Source organism: Rutidosis leptorrhynchoides, chromosome 3, assembly GCF_046630445.1.
Source record: "Rutidosis leptorrhynchoides isolate AG116_Rl617_1_P2 chromosome 3, CSIRO_AGI_Rlap_v1, whole genome shotgun sequence".
Classification (NCBI taxonomy): Eukaryota; Viridiplantae; Streptophyta; class Magnoliopsida; order Asterales; family Asteraceae; genus Rutidosis; species Rutidosis leptorrhynchoides.
Window position 1 is genome coordinate 610,245,877 of NC_092335.1, and position 22,888 is coordinate 610,268,764.

Below are 22,888 nucleotides of genomic sequence, written 5' to 3' on the forward strand. Positions count from 1 at the left end.
AAAATATGCATGAACAATAATCAATGATCAAATACTCAATAACCCTTCGCTAACTCAAAAGATAAACCTGAATGTGATCACACAAATTTCTTTAGGTTGAATTATTTCTTTGTGTGGCTTGTAATTCTTATATTTATGTTATACCTTTTTCTAGTAAACATCCAAACCAAGCAAAATGGTCAACTTCTTGGAAGCTGTTCGTAGTAAGCCACCATCTAAATTTTGTGTATTCAGTTGTATGCATTTATTCACAATTATATTTTTTTTTATGTTCATTTTAATCCAATCACATCCATGCAGTTTTACGTCACGCTGGGAAAGTTGAAAGATTAGCGGTGCCTATGGTGCTCATATATTTAATGGATGTTTGGGAAACCGGAATTACGTATGCTGCCGGTCTGATAAACATCTGGGTGGGGACCACTAAAGTCTTGCCGTTGATCTTTCTGTTTCTGTTGGATAACTACATCAGCAGTTATTGGATGCTCATCTTCTCAACCACAGCCTCTGCATTGGTTAGTCATATTAAACAGAAGAAACTTGTATATAAGATTTAGCGAATTGATGAACTTGTTTGGTTTCTTATATAGGGTATGGCGCTTATGTCGATATCAACGCCATCATGGCCATATAGACTTATTACTGGATCATGTAGCGAATACAAAATGAAATGCGTTAGCGAAATGCAACAATCGTTTTTCTATCTCGCTCTTGTATTGATAATGATTGGAAGATCTTCTAGTGATGCTACCATGGAAACAATGAATTACAAAGGCGATGCAAATGAGCAGAAGTCGACGAGGGAAATAGTAACATCTGGAGGTGATTATATAGCGCTGCAAGCTGGTGTTCTGCTTCTAGCACCTTGGTCAATCATTTTCGGGATTTCTTCAGTTTATAGCTCGATGGCGTTGTTTCACTCGATGGGAAAATCATGGTCGCACAAATTATACATCGATAAGCCTGAAACAAGTCAGGTTACAACGATTTTAAGAGTCTTTGTGGCCTCTATTTCAAACATATCCCAAAAACTCCCTTACGGTTCGGCTAGTTTCTCCAATAAAATTAAAATAGATGATTCGCCCCTACATTGCAGCTCTACTCTCAGGTTTGTTGGTGATTTTAGTGTTATCAACAATCTTTCATTATGGTTAATTGTGATTTGCTTTGGAAATAAAACTAAGAGAATGAATATGTTTTGATCTTTGTGTTGTTAGTCCATTGATAATGGCCTATACCTCTTTGTTAGAGGTTGAGAGTTCGATTCCCTGGGTGACAATATTGCACGCAAGAATATTCCCTTGATCTTGAAATCCACCAAAGTTGCCTTTCGCACATAGCGTTGCGGGGCAGCGGGAGGGGGGTTTTATCGGTCATGCTTTAGGATTGGTCTGAGTTTTCTCCAGGGCAGCAGTTGTGGGCGGGTTATGCAACTGCGGGAGATGATCACGTAGGTAGTTTAGTCCCCCTGGATAATCTCAAACTGTTGTTCAAAGAAAGAAAACAAGAGAATGAATATGTTTTGGGATGCAAAATAGATATAATGTTTGTTCGTATTGAACTTGTTTATGAAAATAAGCATGAATACACCCACAATTCATGTAGTTAAAAAATGGTTACGGATATCAGGAAACTAAATATTTGTAAAAGTTTAAATCGAAACTCATCAGTGTGAACTCTTTAATTTTCTCATTTCATAAGCGGCTTTGCCCCTTAGACCCTGCTAGAAGTGCTGCCCCTTGACCCCGTGGCTACTAATCATCAATTACACCAACTTTTACAACATGCATCTAGTTTATATGTTTATAATATCTTCAATTGATGCACATGTCTCTAATTACAAACATTCCCTTTTTTTGTCTAATTTGAGTAATTGTGTTTTAGGTTCTTAGAGAAAGCGGCAATCCGACCTCCTATTGGCTACAAAAGGCAAAGCAGATGGACACTTTGTAGCCTTCAAGAAGTCGAAATTACAAAAACAGTCGTACGGATGTTTCGGATGGGGGTTGTCTTCGTTATCCTTGTCCTATTAAGTTCAATTGGTAACACTTATTTCATTGCACAAGCAAAGTACTTGAAACCCACGGTGATTTTTGGCATTGAAGTCATTAACTTGAAAAACCTTATTAATATGTATATATCTACAAAAGTTCAGCACCAAGAGGAATCAAGAAAAATTATCAAAAATAACGACGAAAACAAAGAAGTGCTTCATAAGGCAGTAACGGATGCTATGATCTATGCCATAATATGTTATTCGATAGCTGCATTAGTGGAAAAGTCAAGATTAGGAGTGATAAGATTACATGGTATTTCAAACAATTCAGGTGAAATCATTCCAATGTCAATGTTTTGGCTATTTCCGCAGTTTTTGTTTCTTGGTTTTGTTGATGCAAGTTTGGAGCTAGTTATTCATTTTTTCTTGGCTGATGAGATTTCTTTGCCTATAAAAAACTTTAAGATGTTTATGGTTGAGGCATTTACCGGGGTCGGGCACATGAGCAGCGTGTTGGTTGCGTATATAGTTGGAAAGGTTAGTGAGAACGGAGGGAGAATAAATTGGTTCCAACATTACACGGAAAACAGTCGGCTGGACCTGTTTTATTGGTCATTAACTGCATTATGTCTAGTTGTACTTATCATATGGTTTTTGGTGTCCTACTACTTCAACAAAAGCCGGTATGCTTTTACCATATTTGTTGGTTACCCGATAATTAGAAACCTATATATGGGTAATATTGAGAGAACCATGAGGTGGTAGCTAAGTGGCGATTCTGCACTAAAGTAGAAAGGGAGGTCAGCCAGTTCGAATTCATGGAGCATGAAAAACCCTTTGGCTACGGAGATTCACTATGTACGACTCTGGGTAACTTGCAAATTAGCATGTAGTCTCAGATAATGGTTTGTTGTACATTAGTTTCCTTACAAACCTAACTGTCAAGGGAGGCATTCCACTCTTAGCCGTTTCATTGTTTACGTTCAAGCAACTTGTGAAATATTTCCTCTCTTACATTTCGTAATCATTTAGCACAATTAATACAATTTCTACGATTCTGTATCTCAATCTACACATATACAAACACAAAGTCATTTTCATTATAAATTAGAGGTCTTACAAGTGATATCAGATGTAATTCGATAATTGAGTTTTTATGAATTTTTTCAAGTTTGAGATATTCTGGCCACGATATCAAATCTGAGGAATTAGAGGATGTTATGGATTGATATAAGCTTTGCTAGTTCGGTTTATAGTTTAGGAATTAATCCACAGTAGCTACTTGTTTAAATTTAATACCCCATTTGATTTGAACAATGCGTTTGAAAGGAATTGAATGTGTCAAAAGAATTGAAATTCGAAGAAACTGGAATTGATAAATTTCATGAAATGTGAAAAATATGTTTTTTATTCAAATGGAATGGAATTGAATTTCATTTTTTAAAATAACTAAAAAGTTATGAAAAATGCTAGACAGCCCTTAGGGTTGTCGTTAACGTGCATAAAAAGCTTTCACAATTCAATAACCGCCATATTAAAGTCAAACGTAACTGCCATCTACAAGTTTTTTATGCATCTTAACGACAACCCTTACACCTTCGTTAGCAAATTCCAAAAGTTATTCAAATTTTTTTATGTTTCTAATTTTTGCTTTAATTTTTAGACTCACGTTTCTAATTGAAATTATCAGATTCGCGAATCTAAAATGCGCGTCAAAAGTGCACTTCGAAACGCACGTCAAAAACGCGCGTCGCGTCAAAAACGCAGTGAAAACGTGCGTCGAAACGCGTATTGAATACGCGAGTTTGAAATGTACTTAAAATATAAACGCAAATATTTGAGAATGTTTTGATTTTTTCATAGATTTAATGTTTGAAGGAATTCAAATCCATCAACATCTTGAATGAATGAACATTCCATTCCACATATTTCAAAGAATTTAATAAGCTGTATAAGAAATTCAATTCCATTTCCCTCAGATTTCCTTGGCATTCAGTGAACCAAACATGGGCCTAAGCTTTTGTGTCCATAAGTTGATCATTCAGAGAGCTTTTGTAGCATGCGTTTTAAGTTTTGAGTTCGGATCAAAGTTCAGGATTCAAGAGGTAGTTGGATTTAAGAGGTGACTGATTAGTTTATAGGTATAGAATAGATTCAAATCAAATATATAGCATATATCAACAACAAAAAGATAAATTTGATCAAATTAGGTCCGGTTTTGTTCGTGAGCTTCGTCCTCTGAGTTTTGATTGATAAACGTGATTTAATTGTGTTTTGGTTAGAGTTAAAGGTGATTTATGTTACTGGAAGTGTATAGAAGAAGTCAGTGAAAGTAATTTGAGGTTTAGGCATCATATTTAGTGGAATGGAGATCTAATTTAAAGTGCCGAGAACTTTTCTGAGTATACCGTGAACTTTCCTTGGTGGATTTTTGAATATTCAGCTGGTCTGATCCAATTTGTTAGGTTTAGTAAGTGTTTAAAACGTTACATGTTATGAATGCGCGAGTTAGCCCTAACAAAATTTGATAACATTAGGTCATAAAAAAAAAAAACACTAGGTTATCAAACCACTGACAATAAACGGATCAAACTATAATGAAAAGGGAGAATATTTTGCAAGAACGTAAAAACACTAGAATACAACGTGGTTATATGCAATCAAAGTGATTGCTTTAATCCACGGCCAACCAAAGTGAATTCTTTATTAAATTCGTAGGTACATTTACAGGTTACATATGAGGGTATTTATAATGTTATAGGAGTTAGAATCGCAACAACGAGGAGTCCTTAAAAAGTTCAAATTCTGGCCGCCTAGTGTGATTCTCGCGATCATGAGATTTAAGCTACCATATTCTCGCGATCACAAGCTTATGATCGAAGGTTGCAGCTTTTCTACTTACTTCCCTCGCAACCGAGACAATATTCTCCCAATCGCGAGATTTGCTCCACCAGTATACGTTCGACTTGGTTAAACTTCTTCGCACTCCCAACAATCTCCCACTTGAAGGAGACTTTAAACAAACCCATTATCTACCTGTAATCACATGGACAAAACTTGCATTTCGTAAGATACACTGTATATTATTATTATTATTATTATTATTATTATTATTATTATTATTATTATTATTATTATTATTATTATTATTATTATTTATTACTATTATTTATTACTATTATTATTATTATTATTATTATTATTATTATTATTATTATTATTATTATTATTATTATTATTATTATTATTATTTAATCGAAGGTTGCAGCTTTTCTACTTACTTCCCTCGCAACTGGGACAGTATCCTCCCAATCGCGAGATTTGCTCCAGCAGTATACGTTCGACTTGGTTAAACTTCTTCGCACTCCCAACAATCTCCCACTTGAAGGAGACTTTAAACAAACTCATTATCTACCTGTAATCACATGGACAAAACTTGCATTTCGTAAGATACACTGTATATTATTATTATTATTATTATTATTATTATTATTATTATTATTATTATTATTATTATTATTATTATTATTATTATTATTATTATTATTATTATTATTATTATTATTATTATTATTATTATTACTACTACTACTACTACTACTACTACTACTATTATTACTACTACTACTACTACTACTACTATTATTATTATTATTATTATTATTATTATTATTATTATTATTATTATTATTATTATTATTATTATTATTATAAGTATTATTATTATTATTATTATTATTATTATTATTATTATTATTTATTACTATTATTTTTACTATTATATTTACTATTATTATTATTATTATTATTATTATTATTATTATTATTATTATTATTATTATTATTATTATTGTTATTATTATTATTGTTATTATTATTATTATTATTACTATTATTATTATTATTATTATTATTATTATTGTTGTTATTATTATTATTATTATTATTGTTATTATTATTGTTATTATTATTAATTATTATTATTAATCTTTTTATTAATATTATTACTTCTATCATCATCATTATTATTACTATTATTATTATTATTATTATTATTATTATTATTATTATTATTATTATTATTATTATTATTATTATTTTTATTCTTTTTTATTAAAATTAATTAATTTATTAATTAAGAGATGTTTGTTTGGTGTAAGTTGCATCTTTAGTCAACTAAAGAAAGTCTTTGTGCAGCAGGCCTAACAGTCCCCATAGGAATATTTTGGTAAATAATTAATGATCAAATACTCAATAACCCTTCATTTGCTCAAAAGATAAACTTGAATGTCATCATATAACTTTCTTTCATTTGATATGTATCTTTTTCTTAGTAAACATCCAAACTAAGCATAATGGTGAACTTCTTAGAAGCCATTTGTAGTAAGACACCATCTTTTGTTTATTCACTTGTTCATGTGATTCTCTTTATCTAATCATAATATATGTATGCCTTTATTCAATATTTATTATATTTTGTATGTTCATTAAGTTCAATCTCATCCGTACGTGCAGTTTTATGTCTTGCAAGGATAATTGAAAGATTAGCATTGATTTTGATGATCATATATTTAACGGATGTTTGGGAAACCGGAATCATGTATGCTGCTGGTTTGTTAAACATCTGGGTGGGGAACACTCACATCTTGTCGTTGGTCTTTCTGTTTCTGTTGGATAACTATATCAGCAGTTACTGGATGCTCATCTTCTCAACCATATCTTCTGCATTGGTTAGTCATTTTAATCTCGTGATATACTTTTAGTGAGATTTGAACCTAAGATCTCTTGTCAGGTTCCAACCACCAGGCTATTTTAGGATGGTCTATCCTTAAGAATTAAAACTAAAAGAAATTTGTATATAAGATTTAGCGGATTGATGAACTTGTTTGGTTTCTTGGATAGGGAATGGGGCTTATGTCGATCTCAACGCCATCATGGCTTTATAGACTTATTATTGGATCATGTAGCGAGTACAAAATGAAATGTATAAGTGAAACGCAACAATCGTTTTTCTATTTGGCTCTTGTATTGATAATGATTGGAAGATCTTCTTATAGTGCTACCATAAAAACAATAAATTACAAAAGTGATGTAAACGAACTGATGACAATGAGGCTAAATGTCCCTTTCAGAGGCTTAGTAACATTCGGAGGCGATTATATAGCGGTGCAAGCAGGTTTTCTGCTTCTAGCACCTTGGTCAATCATTTTCGGGATTTCATCAGTTTGTAGCTCGATAGCCTTGTTTTACTTGATGGGAAAATCATGGTCGCACAAACTATACATCGATAAGCCTGAAACAAGTCAGGTTACAAGTATTTTGAGTCTTTGGGGCCTCTATTTCAAAAATATGTCAAGAACTCCCTTACGATTCGGTTGGTTTCTACCAGAAAATAACAATTGTAAGGATGTTACAGATGGGGGTTGTCTTCGTTATCCTTATCCTATTAAGTTCAATCGGGAACAACTATTTTTTTGAACAAGAAAAGTACTTGAAACCCATGGTATTCTTCGACTGTGAAATCATTAACATGTCACACCTTATTAACGTATATATTTCTACAAAGGTTCAATACCACACGGAATCAAGAACAGTTTCAAAAAACAACAAAAGGGACAATAACAGAAAAATATTTCATAAGGAAGTAACACATGCTATGATCTACGCCACAATGTGTTATTCGATAGCTGCATTCGTGGAGAAAACAAGATTAGGAGTGATAAAATTACATGGTATTTTAAACAATCCAGGAAAAATCATTCCAATGTCCATGTTTTGGCTATTTCCACAGTTTTTGTTTCTTGGGTTTATTGATGCAAGTTTGGAGCGAGTTATTCTTTTATTCTTGTCTGAAAAGAGTTCTTTGCCTATAGAAAAGTTTAAGATGTTTATGGTTGAGGCGTTCACTGTTAAAATGCAATGCAAATTTAGATAATATGGAATTAGTAATGTATGTAAATATCTAGATATTAAAATATAAAAGAAATATCTAGATATTAATGAGGAAAAATCTAGTTGTTTAAATGTAAAAATCTAGATATTTTTATGTGGTAAAAATATCTAGATATTTATCCATGGAAAAATCTAGTGTGTAGAAGTTTCCATGGAGTAGTATAAATATGGGTGGTGATTTTCATTTGTGAGTAAGGTGTGAGTAAGTGAAGTGTGAAGTAGAGAAGAAGTAAGAAGTGAAGAAGAGTTAGAAGTAGAAGTTGTGAAGAAGTAAGAGTGTGAGTTGAGTCCATAATATTGTAATTGTTTCTTTGTATTAATAAAAGTGTTCTTTGATAAGTTTCCCGGTTAAGCCTCAGTTTGTGTTTAAGTTCTTAGTGCACTTGTGTTGTATCTATTATATGGTCGGCTTTGCCGCCTAAGTGATATATGGTCGGTTATACCGCCTGAACGATATATGGTCGACACTGTCGCCTAAGTATTATTGTGCACTAAGGATTTATAAAATTAAAGGCTAACCAACGTCAAAGTGTTGGTGCAGTGAGTGAGTATAACCTAGGTCCTCTATAGTGGGTGTGTTGGGCTCGTCGAAGCTTCCAATAATTGGTATCAGAGCGGGTCGTTCGGGACCATTGCTAGTGGAGGTACTCATCGGTAAACGTTGGACGTTTACATCGTCTTGTTAACACCAAGGCCCTAAGGGAGATTCTGTCGGAGCACAGTTAAGAACTGTGAAAGCTCATCGGTCAGGGACCAAGCTTATTGGACGTTGGACGTCATGATGATAGATCTTGCAAGTACGAGCAGTGGAATCAAGAGTCTCAATAACCACAACTATGGTTATTGGCGAACTTGCATAGAATCCTACCTATAAGGACATGATTTATGGGAAATAGTTGATGGCAGTGACATAACGCCTCCACCGAAAGAAAATGCCGAAGCCTTGAGAAAATGGAACATCAAGGCCGGGAAGGCTTTATTTATATTGAAGACTACAATCGAGGAGGATCTATTGGAGCACATCTGTGACGAGAAAACACCAAAGGCAGCTTGAGAAACTTTTGAAAAATTGTTTTCAAAGAAGAATGAAGCACGCCTCCAGCTCTTGGAAAATGAGCTCGCAGGTATCTTACAAGGAAGTCTATCCATTTCTCAGTATTTCACCAAGGTGAAATCTATTTGTCGTGAGATATCTCAACTTTTTCCTGAAGAGAAAGTGAGTGATGCAAGGATGAAGAGAATTATCATCCATGGCTTAAGATCCGAGTATAATGGATTTATAGCCGCTGTGAGAGGATGGCCTACTCAACCATCATTAATAGAGCTGGAGAATTTATTGGTTAATCAAGAGGCATTAGCCAAGCAGATGAATGAAGTAACCATAAAAGACGGAGAAGATGCACTCTTCACCAATAAGAAGAAAGCAACATCTCGAAGACAAGAGGCGATGAAAGAAAGTAAGACATATGGGTGGAAGGGTCACCTAAAATCAAAAAACAACACTTCAGGGGGAGCTCAAGAAGGAAGAAAATATCATCGCCAACAATATGGAGAAAATGATAAGATAAAGAATGGTGAATGCTTCAATTGTGGCAAGAAGGGTCATTTTGCTCAAGATTGTAGATTCCCCAAAAGGCGAACTTTCGAAGGAAATGTAGCCGCCGCAAGAGATGAGAAGAAAGAGGTCACATTCGAAGCAACCATTAATGAGGAAACATATGATGCAGAAGCTGGACTCTCTATTGAAGCTGACATAGATGATCAAGCTCTTACAACAACTTTAAAGTCAAAAATAAACTACAAAGATGATTGGATCATCGATTATGGGTGCTCAAATCATATGACCAATGATGGGACGAAGCTGCAAGAAATGGAGGATTACAAAGGAAAGAGAGTCGTGTTGACAGCCGACAATTCAAGGTTGTCTATTCCTCATATTGGAAAGACAATAATTCCAAATGAAGGCGACTCTCATAAGCTCCAACTCGAGAAGGTGTATGTTGTCCCTGGCCTAAAGAAGAATTTACTATCAGTACCACAATTGATAGCAGAAGGGAACTATGTGCTCTTTGGACCAGAAGATGTGTCCATATTCAAGAGAGTAAAGGTGGTTAGCAATCCAGTTATACATGGAAGAAGAATAGAATCGGTCTATGTATTATCTGCTGAAACATCATATGTGGATAAGACTCGAAAGAATGAGACGGCTAATTTGTGGCATGAACGTCTTGGGCATGTGGGATACAATAAGTTAAAGGACATGATGGTGAAACGCATAGTAAATGGGCTTTCTCAAATTAATATCCGAACAGATACAATATGTGCTGGATGTCAATTTGGTAAAGGTCACCAATTGCCATTCAAGGAGTCAGCGCATCAGTCCAAGAGACCACTAGAGCTCATACACTCAGATGTCTTCGGTCCAGTGAAACAAACATCACTTGGAGGTATGAAATATATGGTGACATTCATTGATGACTTCTCAAGATATATGTGGGTTTACTTCATGAAGGAGAAGTCGGAGACTTTTCTGAAGTTTAAAGAGTTCAAGAACAAGGTAGAAAGTGAGCTCAATACTAAGATTCGATGATTATGCACAGATAATGGAGGAGAATATTTATCAACCGAGTTCAATATCTATCTTGAGAAGCACCAGATCAGAAGGCAATTAACTTGCCCTAATACTCCACAACAGAATGGAGTGGCAAAACGTAAGAATCGTCATCTTGCTGAAACCTGTCGAAGTATGCTTCATGGTAAGAATGTACCAGGAAGATTTTGGGCCGAATGTATGAGGACGGCCTCATACATGATTAACAGACTCTCACAAACAAAGATGGGATATATTTCACCATATGAAAGATTATGGAAGATCAAGCCAACCGTCAACCATCTCAACATTTTTGGATGTGTATGCTACGTCTTCGTATCAGATCATTTACGAAGCAAATTTGATAAGAAGGCAATTCGATGCATTTTTGTCGGTTATGATGAATCAAGAAAAGGATGGAGATGTTGTGATCCAAATACTAGAAAGTGTCATACTTCAAGAAATGTGGTATTTGATGAAGCTTCTTCATGGTGGTCACCTCAAAATATAGAGCTTCCAGAATCTCATGGATTAGAAGAAATTCCAGAAGAGAAAGAAGAACATAAAGAGCACATATCGGATCCAATTAAAGAAGGAGATGGATCGTACTCTAGGGAAACGAGTCCATGGAAAACTGGGGTACATCAATCTACATCCGAAGAGGTTCGTCCAATCCAAATGGATGCCGAGGAGCATGTGCAAGAATTACGGAGATCAACAAGGCCGAGGCAACCTAATCCGAGGTATGCCAATGCTTCTCATGTGGATGAATCAATACCTATTGAGCCTTCCACTTATGAAGAAGCAACACAAAGTCAAGAATGGCGAAAAGTAATGGAAGAAGAAATTAATGCACTAACAGAAAATCAGACATGGAATTTAGTTCCAAAGCCAAAAGATGTGGAACCAATATCTTGTAAGTGGGTTTACAAGGTGAAGACTCAATCCGATGGCTCCATTGAAAGGTATAAAGCTCGACTTGTTGCTCGAGGTTTTTCTCAACGATATGGGCTGGATTATGAAGAAACATTTAGTCCGGTGGCAAAGGTCACAACAATTCGAGTTCTACTAGCTTTAGCTGCTAGCAAATCTTGGAAGTTATGACAGATGGATGTCAAGAACGCTTTCTTACATGGAGAACTCGACAAAAACATTTATATGGAGCAACCAAGAGGCTTTGAGAACAAGATCCATCCTGAGCATGTCTGCAAATTAAAGAAGGCACTATATGGCTTAAAGCAGGCTCCAAGAGCTTGGTACGGAAAAATTGGTGAGTTCTTGATACAAAGCGGTTTTACAGTTGCTCCTTCAGATTCTAGTTTATTTGTGAAACAAAATCAAGGAAAACTAGCCATAGTGCTAGTATATGTGGATGACTTAATCATCACGGGAGATCACTATGAGGAGATCCAAAGAACAAGAGAGAATCTGTCTATCAGATTTCATATGAAGGAGCTTGGAGAACTCAAACATTTTCTTGGACTCGAAATAGAGCAGAAAAGAGAAGGATTATTTCTGGGACAACAGAAATATGCGCGAGATCTTTTACAAAAGTACGGAATGCTTAATTGCAAACCTATCTCAACTCCGATGGATCCGAATACAAAACTACGAGCAGATGAAGGAAAAAGTCTTCAAGATGTTACCATTTATCGAAAGATGGTCGGAAGTCTTATTTATCTTACACTAAGCCTGCCAGACATATCTTATGCAGTTGGAGTGGTTAGTTGATACATGAGCAATCCGAAGAAGCCTCACCTTGATGTTGTACGACGCATCTTAAGGTATGTTAAAGGCACTATTAACTTTGACATTTTATATAAGAGAACAAAAGAATGTCGGGTGACTGGATATTGTGATGCCGATTATGCTGGAGACTATGATACACGACGGTCAACAACTGGATACATGTTTAGTCTTGGATCGGGAGTAATATCATGGTGCAGCAAGAGACAACCATGTCATAACCCGACCTTAACCATAAGGACGAATACAATAACATATGATTTCATCGCGAGGTATTGACCTCTATATGCGACATTTTTCAAAAACTGCATTCGTTTTTACAATACAAACCATAGCTTTTATTACAAATACAAGGTTTAAACAACTTAATAATAATTATCATTTAGCGATAATCTTAGACTTACAAACTTTACATGTGATAATAACAATACGACTTCCAACATATTTTACATTACAAATCCTCCGATATGTAGTTTTATTTTTGACACAAATATGCATACTCAAGATCTTGCTTAAATTCAACATGTTGCAGTGGAAGCTTTTAGTTATCACCTGAGAATAAACATGCTTAAAACGTCAACATAAAGTTGGTGAGATATAGGTTTAATGCCGGAAGCGTTATAAATATAGACCACAAGATTTCATATATAAACGTTTTAATAAAAATATTCTAAGTTGTTGAGCACTTGATAACCATACTTAACATTTAATCAACGTCGCATATTCCCTTTATTATGAAATCTTACTACACCAAAATGAAGTACTGTGCAACCGTTGAATACTGGTCGTCCAGTCCGGTTGGGGTTGTCAGGCCCGATAGATCTGTCAACAGGATTCGCGTTTACAATACCTCATGTAAATAGTAGTTACCAAGTTACAGGGAAGTATGCCAGTAGTACAACTCAACGTAGAATATATATTTTTAATCACTTGTGTCCATAACGTAAATCATAAAATGCATGTATTCTCATCCCGAAATATTTAGAGTTTAAAAGTGGGACTATATACTCACTTTTGCCTTGAAGGTATTTAATTCGACTTGGTCTCCGATAGATATCACGAACCTAACCATATATATAATATATCAACATATTTTCTTTTTAAGTAATCGTTACATATATATATATATATATACTTTTAATACTTTTAATATTTTCTTAGTCCGTAGTTAGCAATCCGATGTTAGTATTCCACAATTAGTTGCTTAAATAAAATAAATAAAGACCCCATCGTATTCGTATTGATCAGAATTAATCTCGACCCATGGTACCATGTTGTCAAATGACGTGTTGCGTACATAAAGTACCGTGTTGCCAAATGACGTGTTGCGTACAATCATGAGGTCTTATGATTAATCTTCTCGTGTTGTTTACGGGTAGTCCTGAAATATATAAAATCAAATCATAAGTAATTATATATAAAATATCATATTAATTAGAAAAGATATGAATAATTTACTTTTTCTCCAAATATTTTCGTAGCTAAACTAGCTTCGGATACCCAATCTTGTTTTAGTCGTAGTTTCTTCATTACAACTCCGTTTTTGTTGGTTCAATTTGCCACTTCCTTGGATCGAGTCAAATTTTAAGAATATGAACTGAAAATACCTTAGTTTGTATTCGAAATCATAGGTTATAGGTCAAACTTTGGTGAAACTTATGAAAGTGATCATTTTCCATCATAAAAACAACATTTAATGATCATTTTTCTAAAAATACTTACACTTTGAGTTAAACCATGAAATATTGTGTTAACATATTCATAAGAAATATCTTTTTTCCAGAACATGAACTTCTAATTCAAAGTTCAAGATGGTTTTTAATTATCCAACCCAAAACAGCTCCTGGTTGCACTCCGACGACGTAGATTCAGTTTTTAAGATGTTCTTTGTAAAACCAAGTTATATCTTGTTAAGTTAGCATATCATTATGATATATTACAGGTCTTGAAGTGTTTTAAAAGTCAAGTTAGAAGGATCTATTTAGTTTACGAACAAGTTTGAAATCATTCAAACTATGTTCTTGTTGTTAAAATTTTATACCACAAAATAAGATAGCTATATGAATATGAATTGAATAAGATTATGAACAAGGTTACTACCTCAAGTTACTTGGACAAAGTTACTGCAAAAGATAAGAAATAATCTTGGAATCAAAGAGTGGTGGAGTTAGATCAAAAGGTTGGAAGTAAACTTCTTCAAATGGGTGGTTATTTTGATATGTTTTTGAAAGAGTTTTCTTATGGTGTTTAAGGCTTGTAATTGAAGCTAAATGATGGGGAAAATGCTTGGAGATGATCAAGTATGAAGTTAGGAGTATTTTGATAGAGAAATGAGGGTGTAGGTATGAGAAAATGGAGTGAAGAAATGGTGTTCATTCATAAAAACGTTTTTAGTTTATAAAGAAAGAAAAGGATTCCTAATTTTGTTTTCTTACTAATAATTCATGCTACTTGACAAATCCTAGTTACATAATATCTAGGGCAGTAATAATTTTGATTAGGATGTTGATTTGATGTGTATATACCAATAGTAAATACATATAGAAGCTGGGTATGATACGGGTACATATACCCTAGATATACGTATAGAAATCTTGAGGAAACGGAACGAGAATTCAAATATAGCTATCTTTTTTGAATATGCTTATATTTTTTTTATGTATTTAAGTCCTTAAAAAGTGATTAAATACATTATATATACGATACATGTATAAGCATTATAGATAATAAGTATATATATCAAAGAATGTTACGTATAGTTATCGTTTTGAAAACTTAAGTTAGTAGTTTCAAAATATACTTATAACTCATTGTCATTAGTACACAATGAGATGTTAAACCATCCTTAGATCATGTTAAATATATATAAATACATATATATACACAAACATATAATTATCATATGTTATATAGTCCGTGATATCATCGGTCATATTGGACGGTCAAACGTTGTGTAAAACTCTTTTCAAAAACACAAGTCTCAACAATTTGGATTGCTTATCATGTTGGTATGGTTTAATTTATGTAAATATTAATCTCATAAGTATAAAATGATCGGAAAAATCTGGGTCGTTACAGTACCTACCCATTAAATAAATTTCGTCCCGAAATTTTAAAGTTGTACCTATTTTGCGTTCTCGGGAAACAAATGTGGGTACTTTTGTTTCATCTGATCCTCTCGTTCCCAAGTAAACTCGGGACCTCTTTGAGCATTCCAACGAACCTTAACGATTGGTATGTTGCTCTGCTTGAGCCGTTTAACTTCACGGTCCATGATTTCGACTGGTTCTTCTATGAATTGTAGTTTCTCGTCGACTTGGATTTCTTCAAGAGGAATGGTGAGATTTTTCTTTGCAAGACATTTCTTGAGGTTTGAGACGTGAAATGAATTATGTACTCCGACGAGTTGTTGTGGTAACTCGAGTCGATAAGCTACCGGTCCGATGCGTTCGATGATCTTGAACGGGCCTACATACCTTGGGTTCAGTTTACCCCTTTTTCCAAAACGTATTACACCTTTCCAAGGTGATACCTTTAGCATTACCATGTCACCAATCTGAAACTCTAATGGTTTCCTTCGGACATCGGCGTAGCTCTTTTGGCGACTACGGGCCGTCCTCAATCTCTCCTTGATTTGTACTATCTTCTCAGTCGTTTCGTGTATGATCTCGGGACCAGTTAATTGTCGATCTCCTACTTCATTCCAACAGATAGGGGATCTACACTTCCTTCCATATAATGCTTCGAATGGTGCAGCTTTAATGCTCGCATGATAACTGTTATTATACGATAATTCTGCTAATGGTAGATATTTATCCCATTCGTGTAGTGACCCGAACTTTTCCATGTTTATATATATTAATTGAGATTGATATTTACATGATTAAATGTTTTCAACATATTAAGCAATCAAACTTGTTAAGACTTGATTAATTGAAATATGTTTCATATAGACAATTGACCACCCAAGTTGACCGGTGATTCACGAACGTTAAAACTTGTAAAAACTATATGATGCCATATATATGGATATATATATATATAGTTAACATGATACTATGATAAGTAAACATATCATTAAGTATATTAACAATGAACTACATATGTAAAAACAAGACTACTAACTTAATGATTTTTAAACGAGACATATATGTAACGATTATCGTTGTAAAGACATTTAATGTATATATATCATATTAAGAGATATTCATACATGATAATATCATGATAATATAATAATTTAAAATCTCATTTGATATTATAAACATTGGGTTAACAACATTTAACAAGATTGTTAACCTAAAGGTTTCAAAACAACACTTACATGTAACGACTAACGATGACTTAACGACTCAGTTAAAATGTATATGCATGTAGTGTTTTAATATGTATTTATACACTTTTGAAAGACTTCAATACACTTATCAAAATACTTCTACTTAACAAAAATGCTTACAATTACATCCTCGTTCAGTTTCATCAACAATTCTACTCGTATGCACCCGTATTCGTACTCGTACAATACACAGCTTTTAGATGTATGTACTATTGGTATATACACTCCAATGATCAGGTCTTAGCAGCCCATGTGAGTCACCTAACACATGTGGGAACCATCATTTGGCAACTAGCATGAAATATCTCATAAAATTACAATAATATGAGTAATCATTCATGACTTATTTACATGAAAACAAAATTACATATCCTTTATATCTAATCCATACACCAATGACCAAAAACACCTACAAACACTTTCATTCTTCAATTTTATTCATCTAATTGATCTCTCTCAAGTTCTATCTTCAAGTTCTAAGTGTTCTTCATATATTCTACAAGTTCTAGTTACATAAAATCAAGAATACTTTCAAGTTTGCTAGCTCACTTCCAATCTTGTAAGGTGATCATCCAACCTCAAGAAATCTTTGTTTCTTACAGTAGGTTATCATTCTAATACAAGGTAATAATCATATTCAAACTTTGGTTCAATTTCTATAACTATAACAATCTTATTTCAAGTGATGATCTTACTTGAACTTGTTTTCGTGTCATGATTCTGCTTCAAGAACTTCGAGCCATCCAAGGATCCGTTGAAGCTAGATCCATTTTTCTCTTTTCCAGTAGGTTTATCCAAGGAACTTAAGGTAGTAATGATGTTCATAACATCATTCGATATATATATAATAAGCTATCTTATTCGAAGGTTTAAACTTGTAATCACTAGAACATAGTTTAGTTAATTCTAAACTTGTTCGCAAACAAAAGTTAATCCTTCTAACTTGACTTTTAAAATCAACTAAACACATGTTCTATATCTATATGATATGCTAACTTAATGATTTAAAACCTGGAAACACGAAAAACACCGTAAAACCGGATTTACGCCGTCGTAGTAACACCGCGGGCTGTTTTGGGTTAGTTAATTAAAAACTATGATAAACTTTGATTTAAAAGTTATTATTCTGAGAAAATGATTTTTATTATGAACATGAAACTATATCCAAAAATTATGGTTAAACTCAAAGTGGAAGTATGTTTTCTAAAATGGTCATCTAGACGTCGTTCTTTCGACTGAAATGACTACCTTTACAAAAACGACTTGTAACTTATTTTTACGACTATAAACCTATAATTTTTCTATTTAGATTCATAAAATAGAGTTCAATATGAAACCATAGCAATTTGATTCACTCAAAACGGATTTAAAATGAAGAAGTTATGGGCAAAACAAGATTGGATAATTTTTCTCATTTTAGCTACGTGAAAATTGGTAACAAATCTATTCCAACCATAACTTAATCAACTTGTATTGTATATTATGTAATCTTGAGATACCATAGACACGTATACAATGTTTCGACCTATCATGTCGACACATCTATATATATTTCGGAACAACCATAGACACTCTATATGTGAATGTTGGAGTTAGCTATACAGGGTTGAGGTTGATTCCAAAATATATATAGTTTGAGTTGTGATCAATACTGAGATACGTATACACTGGGTCGTGGATTGATTCAAGATAATATTTATCGATTTATTTCTGTACATCTAACTGTGGACAACTAGTTGTACGTTACTAACGAGGACAGCTGACTTAATAAACTTAAAACATCAAAATATATTAAAAGTGTTGTAAATATATTTTGAACATACTTTGATATATATGTATATATTATTATAGGTTCGTGAATCAACCAGTGGCCAAGTCTTACTTCCCGACGAAGTAAAAATCTGTGAAAGTGAGTTATAGTCCCACTTTTAAAATCTAATATTTTTGGGATGAGAATACATGCAGGTTTTATAAATGATTTACAAAATAGACACAAGTACGTGAAACTACATTCTATGGTTGAATTATCGAAATCGAATATGCCCCTTTTTATTAAGTCTGGTAATCTAAGAATTAGGGAACAGACACCCTAATTGACGCGAATCCTAAAGATAGATCTATTGGGCCTAACAAACCCCATCCAAAGTACCGGATGCTTTAGTACTTCGAAATTTATATCATATCCGAAGGGTGTCCCGGAATGATGGGGATATTCTTATATATGCATCTTGTTAATGTCGGTTACCAGGTGTTCACCATATGAATGATTTTTTATCTCTATGTATGGGATGTGTATTGAAATATGAAATCTTGTGGTCTATTATTATGATTTGATATATATAAGTTAAACCTATAACTCACCAACATTTTTGTTGACGTTTTAAGCATGTTTATTCTCAGGTGATTATTAAGAGCTTCCGCTGTCGCATACTTAAATAAGGACGAGATTTGGAGTCCATGCTTGTATGATATTGTGTAAAAACTGCATTCAAGAAACTTATTTTGTTGTAACATATTTGTATTGTAAACCATTATGTAATGGTCGTGTGTAAACAGGATATTTTAGATTATCATTATTTGATAATCTACGTAAAGCTTTTTAAACCTTTATTGATGAAATAAAGGTTATGGTTTGTTTTAAAATGAATGCAGTCTTTGAAAAACGTCTCATATAGAGGTCAAAACCTCGCAACGAAATCAATTAATATGGAACGTTTTTAATCAATAAGAACGGGACATTTCAGTTGGTATCCGAGCGTTGGTCTTAGAGAACTAGAATTTTGCATTAGTGTGTCTTATCGAGTTTGTTAGGATGCATTAGTGAGTCTGGACTTCGACCGTGTTTACTTGAAAAATGATTGCTTAACAAATTTTGTTGGAAACTATATATTTTTAACATGTGAATATTATGTGATATATTAATCTCTTAACGCGTTTGATATTATGTGATAGACGTCTACCTCTAGAACAAGTCCCATTGACTCACCTAATAATAATGAAGAGTCAAATGTAAATTGGAATGATTCGTGGACTGATTCACAAGTTCCCGAAGAGGAACTGGAAGAAGAGTCGGAACCGGAAGAAGAATCGGAACCGGAAGAAGAATCGGAACCGGATGAAGAAATAGAACCGGTGGGGGAAATAATAAAACGGTTAAGTAAAAGAAAATCCTCAACCAACTGACCAAGGTTAATTATGGTCAATGGTGTTTCTGCTAAGGAAGCAAAATATTGGGAGGATTACCAATTCTCCGATGAATCGGATTCCGATGAGAATTTCGATGATGTTATAGAAATTACCCCAACTGAATTTAAAAAGGCAAAAGAAAATAATAAGGGAAAGGGCATAAAAATAGAGAAATCTAATTCCAACCCCGATGAACTTTATATGTATCGTCAACCCCCGAAGTCCTTAAGTTGTAACAATGACCCGGGAACCTCTAAACCACCAGGTTTTTCTAAACCAATGTGGAAAACGACGGCTCGTATTAGGGAAACATCAAATATCCCTAGAAACTTGGCAAAACGAACCAAAACCGAAAAAGAAGAAACAAGCGAGTCGGAATAAGATAGTTGTATTCGTGTGGTGTAATATATGTAATATAGTGTGCTTATGCTTTATGATATATGTAAAAATTGCTTGTATTAATAAGTATTTTTTTTATGAATCTAACTCTTGTCTATTTTACAGTATAAAAACACAAAATGGATAGACAACCCAATATTTTAAGAGACCTACCCGGAGACATGATTGATGAAATCTTGTCTAGAGTCGGTCAGAATTCTTCGGCACAACTATTTAAGGCGAGATCAGTTTGTAAGACATTCGAAGAACGTTCCAAGAATGCCTTGGTTTATAAAAAGGCTTTCGTTCGAAAGATGGGGGATATCACATTGGGAAATCCATAAGTTACGATGTGTTTACTTTGACGCATATATTGCGGGGAACCCAAATGCTATTTTACGCAATGGGTTAAGAAATTATTTTGACTCAATATATCCGAATATTGGACTTCGTGATTTAGAAAAAGCGGCTAACATGCAATATAAAGAAGCATGTTATGCTTACGGATTAGTAATGTTCGCTTCTCACCAAAGTGAGAACAAGAACATCGGGCTACAACTATTAAACAAAACGTTCCCACAAGTGACGGAGTCGGTAATTGGGGTAAGAAATGAGGTTTTTAGATTGTTACGGGACTGTTGGACATTACGTAACCCTCGTCCCTTTGACGACGTTACAACACGCTGTCTTATCAACGGCCATAACAGTTATGTTCCACAAGACCAAGGATGGGAAGTAATCCTAGTAAAACCAGAATGCATGACTTGTTTCTGGACGTATGAATTACGTGTCTTTATTGCCTTTGCTGAACGACTTGTGTACTAGCTAGAATTATCTTCACAACCATCTTGTATCAAATTTATTGTGTGCTATATTTCATGCTATATGTAAAATAAGCGGTATTGTAAGTTTGTAAAATATTGTGTAAAAGTTTGAACGCGAAATATTATTATAATCAGTTTTTCATATAGAATTGTAGTAGTTGAATTGTATATTAGCTACTAAGTATGAACTTAACGGGTAGGTACTACCCGAATTTAAACTTATAAAACGCTAATATGAAGAAAAAGCTTTTATAAATGAGTTCATATTATGCTACGAAATACTATTAACTACTCTTAATATTTTGTATGATTAACTTGTTCCATTTGACTATTTTGAATGAAATGGCACCGACTACTCGACACACCGTGAATATGAATGAAGAGGAATTCTGTACTTTTCTAGCTTCAAACATAGCTGCAGTATAGGCTGCGCTACATACCAACAATAACCTTGGATCTAGCAGTACAGGAAATCGTGTAGGATGCACCTATAAAGAATTCACTGCCTGCAAACCTTTGGAATTTGATGGAACCGAAGGACCGATCGGATTGAAAAGGTGGACCGAGAAGGTCGAATCGGTGTTTGCCATAAGTAAGTGTACTGAAGAGGACAAAGTGAAGTACGCTACGCATACCTTCACAGGTTCTGCGTTAACATGGTGGAATACCTATCTAGAGCAAGTGGGACAAGACGATGCGTACGCACTACCGTGGTCAGTGTAGTGACCCGAACTTTTCCATGTTTATATATATTAATTGAGATTGATATTTACATGATTAAATGTTTCCAACATGTTAAGCAATCAAACTTGTTAAGACTTAATTAATTGAAATAGGTTTCATATAGACAATTGACCACCCAAGTTGACCGGTGATTCACGAACGTTAAAACTTGTAAAAACTATATGATGACATATATATGGTTATATATATAGTTAACATGATATTATGATAAGTAAACATATCATTAAGTATATTAACAATGAACTACATATGTAAAAACAAGACTACTAACTTAATGATTTTGAAACGAGACATATATGTAACGATTATCGTTGTAACGACATTTAATGTATATATATCATATTAAGAGATATTCGTACATCATAATATCATGATAATATAATAATTTAAAATCTCTTTTGATATTATAAACATTGGGTTAACAACATTTAACAAGATCGTTAACCTAAAGGTTTCAAAACAACATTTACATGTAACGACTAACGATGACTTAACGACTCAGTTAAAATGTATATACATGTAGTGTTTTAATATGTATTCATACACTTTTGAAAGACTTCAAGACACTTATCAAAATACTTCTACTTAACAAAAATGCTTACAATTACATCCTCATTCAGTTTCATCAACAATTCTACTCGTATGCACCCGTATTCGTACTCGTACAATACACAGCTTTTAGATGTATGTACTATTGGTATATACACTAGAAATGATCAACTCTTAGCAGCCCATGTGAGTCACCTAACACATGTGGGAACCATAATTTGGCAACTAGCATGAAATATCTCATAAAATTACAAAAATATGAGTAATCATTCATGACTTATTTACATGAAAACAAAATTACATATCCTTTATATCTAATCCATACACCAACGACCAAAAACACCTACAAATACTTTCATTCTTCAATTTTCTTCATCTAATTAATCTCTCTCAAGTTCTATCTTCAAGTTCTAAGTGTTCTTCATAAATTCCAAAAGTTCTAGTTTCATAAAATCAAGAATACTTTCAAGTTTGCTAGCTCACTTCCAATCTTGTAAGGTGATCATCCAACCTCAAGAAATCTTTGTTTCTTACTGTAGGTTATCATTCTAATACAAGGTAATAATCATATTCAAACTTTGGTTCAA

The 22,888-nt window shown here is 33.7% G+C and overlaps 1 protein-coding gene across 1 annotated transcript; it reads left to right on the top strand.

Moving 5' to 3' along the window:
• Positions 1-175: 175 nt before the first annotated feature.
• On the top strand, positions 176-7,474 carry LOC139902247 (protein NRT1/ PTR FAMILY 5.5-like). The gene is made up of 6 exons (XM_071884891.1): positions 176-200; positions 334-515; positions 591-1,108; positions 1,885-2,679; positions 6,489-6,726; positions 6,899-7,474. Exons 1-6 carry the CDS (start codon positions 176-178, stop codon positions 7,472-7,474), a joined length of 2,334 nt encoding a protein of 777 aa, XP_071740992.1.
• Positions 7,475-22,888: the final 15,414 nt, after the last annotated feature.